This window comes from Trypanosoma grayi (assembly GCF_000691245.1).
Source record: "Trypanosoma grayi strain ANR4 Tgr_522_V1, whole genome shotgun sequence".
NCBI lineage: Eukaryota > Euglenozoa > Kinetoplastea > Trypanosomatida > Trypanosomatidae > Trypanosoma > Trypanosoma grayi.
In genome coordinates, this window is record NW_008826141.1 from 2991 (window position 1) to 12139 (window position 9149).

Below are 9149 nucleotides of genomic sequence, written 5' to 3' on the forward strand. Positions count from 1 at the left end.
TTCTTCTTCTTCTTCTTCTGTCACAACGCTCCGCAACTGGCTAGGCCGCTTGTACCCGTCTGCCTCATCGGCGAGCGCCTCCTCCGGAAAGTACGCTGCCGCCGATGCACGTGGTGAGAGCTCAACGATGGGACGAGAGACCTCGTTACACTCCGTCCCCACCCCATCCTGCGTCCCTTCAGGGCCCCAACGGCGACAACGGGATCTACGAAACAGCACCCTCACGATTGTCCCGTCTTTCGCATCATTGTCGTTGGCTGCTTTGCAGGTGTGCGAGGCAAACAAGCCTTCCGCGTTGTGGTGACCTACGGGAAGCTCCAATCCTTCAGATAGCGCGTGCTGTCCGCCGTTACGACTTTCCTTTGCTCCAGCACTCATTGCCTGGTGATGCTGGTGTTGGTATTGATGCTGCAGAGGCTGCGTGGGCTCAACGGGCGTAAATGCCAGGCGCCCTTGCAAGGTGAAGTGCATGTTCCGTGCGCCCCCCCGCCTGGTCTCACGGCGGCGCGGGTGCGTGATGAGCGGGCCGCACAAGATGAACAGAAGCAGCAGCACCACAAGAAGAACGCGCCGCTTCAGCCGAGACGCGTGCTGTTTTCTGTGATGAGCCGGGGTCCCATGTCGCTTCATGGATGCACGCATGGCGATGTCTTTGCGTCACCGCCACCCGCCCCCGTTTGCGCAATCGATTGTTTTCTTTTCTTCGTTTTGAAGGGGCCAAACGAGGAAAATTATAACAACAACAACAACACCGGTGGGAAACTGGACTCCTGCGAGACCAGAGAAGGCCAAGCAGCAACAAAAAAAAAAAAACACACACACACGCAGGGGGAGAAAAAATACATTGAAAAATGTGCAGAATGTATCGCGTCCACTTTGCAAGGAAAACAACACCAAAAGAACAAAAAAAAAAAAACAGAAAAACAAAAGGACATATCTTTCATAAAAAGGGGGCATACCAAGTGAAGAGCGAAGATCTCCCTCATATTACACAGAGCAGAGCTGGCACTGTATACGACTCTCCACTCCCTAACCACTATACATTTTCCTTTTTTCTTCTCCCCCTTGGTTTCTTGAAGTGTACAGGCACGAGTAGGAACATGGGTGAATTAAACGAAATTGTGAAGTCTCTCTCTCTTTCTCTCTTGGGCTGAAGCAAGACATTGCTACACAGCCGCACCTGTTCCATTGACGTTGTTGTTGTTTGTTGTTTTTTTGTTGGACAGCAATGAAGTCTCGCATAATAATGGGAGGGCTCACGTAGGAAAGATGTATGTGCTGCAAAGGCACACAAAGCACACACACAGAGAGACAAGATGAAAAAAAAAACGACAAAAGAACAAAAGATGATCATGCTCATGATGACAGAGGCCCTTCTGTGAACACAGCACAAACACCTTGAGCAGTAAGCCGCCTAACGAAGGTGGTGGAACATGCAGGGTTCGTCCACAACCACGCTACGTGGCGTCTGCTGTGTCGTCTTCTGCATCCAACACGTCCCACAGCACCGGCATATTAGCGTTATATTCCTGCAAGTCACGCTTCGAGTAATTGACAATCTTCTTCACACCATATAGTTTACAAAGCTCCCGGGACCGTAGCTCTTGTTCAATGTCTTCCACCCGAAGAGGAGAGGGGCGAGCATCGGAGAGCCGCCCTACATTGGGGCCCGTCCCCTCATTTAGCGGCAGCCCGCCAAATGAGGAGCGTTGCGGGCTATGAGCGCCACTCCCACTGACTGCACGCTCCAGACGAGCAGTGCCATTCTCGCCCTCCCCTTTTTTTGCCCGTGTGCTGAAGGGATGAATGTGGAGACTCGTGAGGGCTAAATTATCACTCACCCGACGTTGAGGATATAGTAGAGGGTCCTTCCCATCTTTGGGCGATGAGCCCCCATCATGCCTCCCTCGTTGCTTCTGCGGCTGTTTCTTCTGTGGGGGGAGAATAGCCATATGGGGCAGCTGATTGCATCGAGTGGGTGGTAGCGACGACGACATCACCGGAATGAGTGGTGGAAGCTTTGTTTTATCTGACGTAGTCTTCCTTCCAATGTCGTCCCACCCTGATTGCAAGTGCCCCGTCGCTAACGCCAAAGTCAAAGGCGGCTGTGCCAACGATGCAGAGACGTTGCGATGGCTAAATGCGTCACTCGTTGTTGTTACCCTTTTCCGGGCGGTACCACTATCAACAGCGCGTGGCTCAACAACGCCTCCCGGTCTGGTCACCTCTGTGAATTCACAGTGCTCCTTAATCCCGCCAAGCATGTTAGTGTTTTCTTTGCTTCCGTGGAGACGCGGCGGCGCTGCTGTCGCCATAGCGGCGCTATACTCGCCACTCAATCCGCATTCACTCAGTGCACCCTCCACAACAGCGAGCTGGCACATCAAGTAGGAGTACAGCACACTAAATCCCTGCAGCTCGAATGTGTGTTTGGTTAGGGAGGGGTGCTGCCGCACGTACTCCTCCCACTGCTGTGGAAACGCTACGCCATTCTTTACCCCATCTTCAAACAATTCTACAACTGCGCTGGCAAACCAGTGCATCATCATTCCAAGCTCTGAGTGTGCAGCGGCGGCGACGAAGCTGCTCTGCACGCGTGAACGAGACGGGCACCCCTGTGTGACGAGAGAACTGCTACTCTGGGCACAGATAGAACCGGCACCAAAGAGGTGACCTCCCCTCCTTTTTATCTCTCTCATATCTTTTACCTCCAAGCTAGATAGGATGACTTTGAGCTTCTCAGAGGTTAACGCAGCGGGCAGCGCGGACTGCGCGAAGGCAATCTCTTCAACTTGCTCTGTGAGAGAGCGCTGAACCATGACTCCAGAGGCACTGACTTTATTTCGAGAGAGCACCAAACCACAAATGAAAAAGAAAAACAAAAACAAAGAGCCACCACGTAAGATGAAGCGTAGGCAGTCAGAGGGTCTCTGGGAGGCAGAGGGAGTATTTCAAACATATATATATATATATATATATATATATAGTGTCTTAGGTGGGTGATGACACATATCGGTGTAGAGAGAAAGAAAGTCGCAATACCTCATGAACGAACGTACACTTACATGGTGGGGCGCTGCAATCAGAGCCCTCTCTGCACCTTCTCTACAACGGCACACGCTTAGTGGTTGGCACAACAAACGGTTTGCTTCCATGGAGGGCTTGCATCCCTTTGGTGTCAACGCGCCGCGCTAGTTCAGCCGATTCCGTATCGTACAATGGCGAGAAGTCCTCTATACATGAATGCGACACAACACTACGGGTAGCACCTTTTTTAGTTTCCGCCGACGCACCAGCGATGGGAGGCAAGCTGCACCCCTCAACGTGTCTACGGTTCCATGCTCCATGCAGCACTGTGAAGTGCATGATATTATCCTGTCCTTTGTCTACATCTCCTGCCTGTGGCTGACTGTACTTGGTGGAGTCATGCTTCGTTGCTGGAACAAGCGATGTGGCATCCCTTTTTCCCTCCGTCGCAAATGCCTTCAATCTCTCACGAACCTTCCGCACATGCTGGGGGCGACGAACAGCTGCTGTATGGCGTCGGATGTCATCCTCGACCTTCGTTCCATAAATAGTTTCGGCTGCCGTTGGTTCCACAGGGTGCCGGTAGACACCACTCACACTCACCGTTGAAAGCATGTGGTGGAGTTTCTCCGTCGCCTCTCTGTAGCTCTCATCCTTATGTGAGAGCCGTGTCACGGTTGCCTGAAGTATCTGCTCCTCCAGCATCTGCGCTCCCATATCCCGCACATCAGCCGAGACCTTCATCGTTCTCTCAATATACCGCTTCCTCGCGTAGAAATTGTCAACGTAGCGCCGCACATAAAACCCCCGGAAACACGCCTGTATGCGTGCTGCATAGTACTCGTACACTGCACGCTCGTGTGACAGATCGGCTATCTCCCGCAGCCCCATCACGCGCTTCCTCTGCATATGACCGCGGTACATCCTCTGCATACAAACCACAGCACTCTTCTTCTGCTGATATGATCGACGATCGCGCCACATGCGGTACGCCGCTTGTACTTTAAGAGCAGCGTCCGTCTCACTCGCCTGCAGCGCGGAGGCTCGCGCCAGCCCCTCAATGATAGAGGTAACAAGCTGAGGATGGAGCGGATGTGGCGCAGTTACAGAGTCCATCTGTTAAACTAAACCTTCAGTAGTTCACAAACAACAGAGGAGAGACGAAGTCATACAGGATGACACCACTCTGGCCAAACACACAGCAAGGGTTCATCACACATAGAGAAATAAAAACCAAGCACGACCACACACACAAACACACATGCAATGGAGCCGCACATCTGGGCTCTCTTAGGTCCACGCAGGAGACCGAATGGATACACTCGCCGGTGGGATTGTTCGTGAGAGCCTGAAGCGTGGCAATAGCTATTCTACACTATAGTGACAAATCAGAGGGAAAAAACGAATCCTGAAAGCAGAGAATGATAGCGATGGAGACTCAAATACAAATCCCAAGCGGCACCGCAACTTCAAAGAGAGTCGTTAAGATTTTGGGTGCGTTCACAAGATTTGACACGAACCCTAAGCAATATTCCGTGTTGTAACCATATCCACCGGCAGATGTCCGGCAGAACCCAAACAGGAGAGGCTAACGTGCCCACTTCCGCGAATAACGATACTTGTAATGCTACAATGCGGAAGGGAGATCCGCAGCCATGCTTCTGGTGGCAGTTGTAGCGCACGACACACCAGGTAGCGAATCACATTGGCGTGCCCAACAATAATCTCCACGGAAGACTCATCCCCCGTCGGACGGTGAAAGTACTTCTCAAACACCTTCTCCACCGCCTGCATGTCGCTGTAACTTGCGTGTCTGTGTCGGCGTGGTGGCTCTGGGTCGCATGGGTACCGTTCGCGCAATGTGGCGTCTGTCGCCAGTCGCCGGCGAATGCTTGGCGGAAATGCCTCGAGAATTAGCTTGGCTGTCTGCTGTGCACGTGTCATATCGGAGACATGGACAAACTTTGGCTCCGGCATGACAAATAACCCTCCCAAATTATTAACAGTCACACTTGACGAAACCGCCGCGTCTTCCCCAGACATGCCAGCTGCCTCAATCTGCGCGGCATCACCTTGCTTTGCCTTCTCNGACATTTGGTGACGTTTCTGCTGAAATGCATTGGCCAAATATTCCCCCGTCAGTCGTGACTGCTGCTCCCCAAGTGTTGTGAGAGTGCGAACACGATCATCGTCGGAATCCTCACACTGATACTGACCGTGACGAACCAATATAATCTGCCGCCTACACGAGCCGCGGCGGTCGGCACGAATACCACGAGCGCCAGGCCGATCCCAATCCTCGACCCAAGGCACACCCCAAGTCTTCACATACTCCAGCTCTTCCTTCCTCGGAATAGGCATCCCATCCAAAGAAAAATTCTTCAGGCCATCCGGCAATATGCCGCTGCGACTCGGTGACTCGCACCACGCAGACGACAACGAGCAGCCAAAGCCAACAACAGTACCCACAACAAACCTCCCTAACATTGAAAACAAAAAACTTCCTAAAGAAAAAGAAATGCAAGAAAAAAAGAACAAACAATCTCACAAAGAAAAANAGACGGGGGCCGCGCTGCGGTGATCAGACAGGGCGTGAAACAACGCTGTTTTCATAGTGTGTCAACGTCCATCTGCGACGGCTTTACATCTGCCTGGTTTTCAATCACGTCGTTGCAGCAGAAAGAGGGGGGGAGAGAGAGGGGAGGGGGAGACGAAGTCAGACTGGGGCGACAATGTTTCTTGCTCATTGGGTCATCAAAGTCTGTGATGTTACGTCAATCATCATGCGCTGCATATATATTTAGGGCCATGCCGGTGCCGGGCAACTCTCGCTCTCCAGTTTCGTGCGCAGCGCCTGTTAGCTTTGCGGCGCGCGCACTACATAAAAGAGCTGGCGGTTCGTGTGTGGATGTGTAATGCATGGTTTGTTGCTGACTCATCAATGCCCCGATGGAGCTAGAGCGCACACAGGATATGCATAACGGGATAGCCGCACGGCGGAGCATCAGACGCACAAGGCGCCGAGCATCACACCACGCGCACCCTTGCTCTGTGGCCCCCCGCACACACACGCAGCGGGGCGCGCACGTGCCCACGAGGAGCACAGCGCGGCCGCCACGCACGTGTTTTCTCGAAGCCGTACGCCCACAGCGAGGGCGCCCTCGAGGTGACAGGGCCACTGCGTGGAGAAGAGAGGGGGGGGGGGGGGGGAGAGAAAGAGAGAGAGAAACAGGAGGAGAGGAGGGGAGCAGACGGGGGCCGCGCTGCGGTGATCAGACAGGGCGTGAAACAACGCTGTTTTCATAGTGTGTCAACGTCCATCTGCGACGGCTTTACATCTGCCTGGTTTTCAATCACGTCGTTGCAGCAGAAAGAGGGGGGGAGAGAGAGGGGAGGGGGAGACGAAGTCAGACTGGGGCGACAATGTTTCTTGCTCATTGGGTCATCAAAGTCTGTGATGTTACGTCAATCATCATGCGCTGCATATATATTTAGGGCCATTCTGTTGAGGGTTTGTATCATTATACTTTGTTTGTTGTTTTCTACCTTGATGTGAAGAAAAGTTGTTGGAAAGGAATGTAGAGGAGAAAAGCGATGGGCTGTGAGGTGTATTTTTACAATGCTATTTGTTCATAGGTTGTCGTTTTTGTTTTATTGGCGTGGTTACGGATGTTTGTTTGTCTGTCGTTCTGTGGTCTATATCGTTATATTGTTGGTCTGCAACTGGAGGATAAGCTGTGTGGACACTCCGTCTGACTACCCCTGTCATTTTTTCACCTGTCGAGGACGTACTCGTCGTGCTTATTCGGGTTGCGCAGGAACCACAGTGGCTGCCATCGATTGGGGTTGTGCTCGTCGAGTGTCTCGTCATCAGAATGGAGCGTAATCTCCTCGTCGTGCCAGTCGTCTCGCTGCCATGCAATGCGTATGCGGCACCCTTTGTGGGCCTCACCATTTGTGCTGGCATTATCTGTGCTGTTTGCATCAGCACGGGTGCTGGCATTGTGCTCTTCGTTGCTGCTGTTGGCCTCCGGTAGGACCTCAGCGACTGTACCGAGCGCATACACGTCCGTCATCCACAACCTCAGCTTCTGCCCTACCGTCAAGGCGTGCACTCCGATCGGCACAAAGGCATTGGCGTTGTGGTCGGTGAGTGGCGGCGCCGCCGGGATCCGCGCGACGTACGCGGAGACGAGTGCAGGGCCCAAGTACTGCGTGAGAAATGCGTGCACTGCCGCCTCGTATGATTCATCTGCACCCTCCGTACCACGGTGGCCAACGCGTTCATCTTGTGGGACAACGATATCCCACCTTCGGGCGCAACTACTACTACTGCTGGCACCATTCTCATCGTGGTTATCTTTGTTGTCACTGCTCACTGGTGGCGTCTGCTCCTGCATCTCCACCCCGTCGACGCCACCAATGGTGCGCTGGCTGGCGGCAACTGCGACTATGAACGTGCCACCGACAGCCGCGTCCGTAACAACAAACGATTCCAGCGCTGCCACCAACACCGCGTTGCTGCGCTTCGCGTCGGCCGGTGTGCCGTTGCTCACCCTTGCGTAGCCGTGCTTGCCCCACACGCACAGCCGCCCCTCCCTCGTCACGGCGAGCGATATGGTCCCGCGCCCAGCGCTAATGCGTGTGATGCTCGCCGGGGCCGCCACGACGATCGGCGTGAGCTGCCCGTCGCCGTTGCTCATGCGGCCAAAGTGGTACACCACCGCCCCCACCACCGGTGACTCGCGCAGTACGAGCGTATGGTCGTCGCCTGCAGCAACGCCGCACAGCTGTTCGGGGTGCGCGCGGTTAGGGAAGCTCACACGCAACGGCGTTAGCGACGCCGCAACGCTGCCGTTGCCGAGTTTGCCGTAGAAGCCCTCGCCGCAAGTGTACACCTCGTCGCTGCTACGGCACACGACATGTGCACGGCCCACCGACACCTCCACAATGACAATGTGGTGGCGCACGAACCACTGCACGAGGGTCGGCACCGCCACATTTGTCTTCACTGTCTGCAATGTGCGCGCGTCCATGCGCTCACCAGTGTCGCCGTGGCAGAGGTGGCCGTACTGTGCCTCACCCCATGCGTACAGCTGCCCCTTCTCGTCCAGCGCGAAGCTCGCGTTGCCCGCGGCGTACACCGCCTTGACGTGCGCCAGGCCACCCACCGGGGCAAAACCGTCCACTTTCGCCGTGACGCCAAGCTGATCACAGCTGTTGTCACCCGCTGCGAAGACAGTACCGCTCGTGGTACAGAGCAGTGAGTGCTTGTTGCCGCACGCGAGGCTGCGAACGCCAGTGCCAGATGACAAGAGCTCCTCGAAGTGGAGTTTGGTGAGCGTGGTGGTATACTCCGGCACGCGGTGGCCGAGCTGGCCGCTGTGGTTGCTGCCCATGCCGTAGACGGCCCAGCCGCAACTCGCGCCATCGTCGCTGGTGGTCGCAGTTGGTGCGGCACGGTGCTCTGCAATCGCCGCAACCGCCACCATGTGCTTCTGCCCGCACGCCAGCGACTTCACCACGACCTGCCGTTCATCAATGCGGTGCAGCTTCTCCTCGTTGTCGTCTCCGCCGCTGCTGGTACTGCTGCTGATCATGGATGGGGCAGGCGGCATGTACACCGGGAAGCGGAGCGGTGGCCGGTTCGGGTGCTCCGCCAGCTGCGGCGCCTGGAAGTTGTAGCTGCCCCAGAAGAACATTCCTGGCGCCCGTGTGGTCTACAGCTGCTCTTCAACCCTACGCATGCATGTGTATTTCATTGCAACCAGGAGAGCAAGTGACATGTGTGTGAGAAACTCAGTTAGGCCCCCTCTCCCGCTCTTTTCTCTCTCTCTCCGTGCGCAGGAAGCACAAACGCCCACAGGCGACACACATAATGATAGGAGAGTTGAGTTCTCTCCTCCCCCAACAGAGACCAACAGACACCACCGAAGAAAACAACAACAACAACAACAAAAAAAAAAGAGGTGGCGTCTGAAAACTGATCACTCCTTCCTGTCTTTAGCAAAGGAAACAAGACGACAGACAGACACGGAAGACAAGGAACACACCATCCCCCACAAAGTACACGATTGACCCCGTGCAATTCGGCTAGGCTGGCTCCGCTACGACGGGGGGGG

At 54.7% G+C, this 9149-nt stretch overlaps 5 protein-coding genes across 5 annotated transcripts; all 5 read right to left on the reverse strand.

Moving 5' to 3' along the window:
* Positions 1–642, reverse strand: DQ04_05221010 (hypothetical protein; the record flags this gene model as incomplete). The annotated part of the gene is made up of 1 exon (XM_009314054.1): positions 1–642. A coding segment is annotated over one exon (642 nt), but the record flags the coding sequence as incomplete, so codon positions are not given.
* Positions 643–1457: 815 nt separating this feature from the next.
* Positions 1458–2819, reverse strand: DQ04_05221020 (hypothetical protein; the record flags this gene model as incomplete). Its single annotated transcript, XM_009314055.1, has 1 exon — positions 1458–2819. One exon carries the CDS (start codon positions 2817–2819, stop codon positions 1458–1460), a length of 1362 nt encoding a protein of 453 aa, XP_009312330.1.
* A 286-nt stretch (positions 2820–3105) lies between these two features.
* Positions 3106–4143, reverse strand: DQ04_05221030 (putative spermatogenesis-associated protein 17-like; the record flags this gene model as incomplete). Its single annotated transcript, XM_009314056.1, has 1 exon — positions 3106–4143. One exon carries the CDS (start codon positions 4141–4143, stop codon positions 3106–3108), a length of 1038 nt encoding a protein of 345 aa, XP_009312331.1.
* Positions 4144–4548: 405 nt separating this feature from the next.
* On the reverse strand, positions 4549–5514 carry DQ04_05221040 (phosphoglycerate mutase family member 5; the record flags this gene model as incomplete). Its single annotated transcript, XM_009314057.1, has 1 exon — positions 4549–5514. The coding sequence occupies one exon, from the start codon at positions 5512–5514 to the stop codon at positions 4549–4551; it is 966 nt and encodes a 321-aa protein (XP_009312332.1).
* Positions 5515–6800: 1286 nt separating this feature from the next.
* Positions 6801–8729, reverse strand: DQ04_05221050 (hypothetical protein; the record flags this gene model as incomplete). Its single annotated transcript, XM_009314058.1, has 1 exon — positions 6801–8729. One exon carries the CDS (start codon positions 8727–8729, stop codon positions 6801–6803), a length of 1929 nt encoding a protein of 642 aa, XP_009312333.1.
* Positions 8730–9149: the final 420 nt, after the last annotated feature.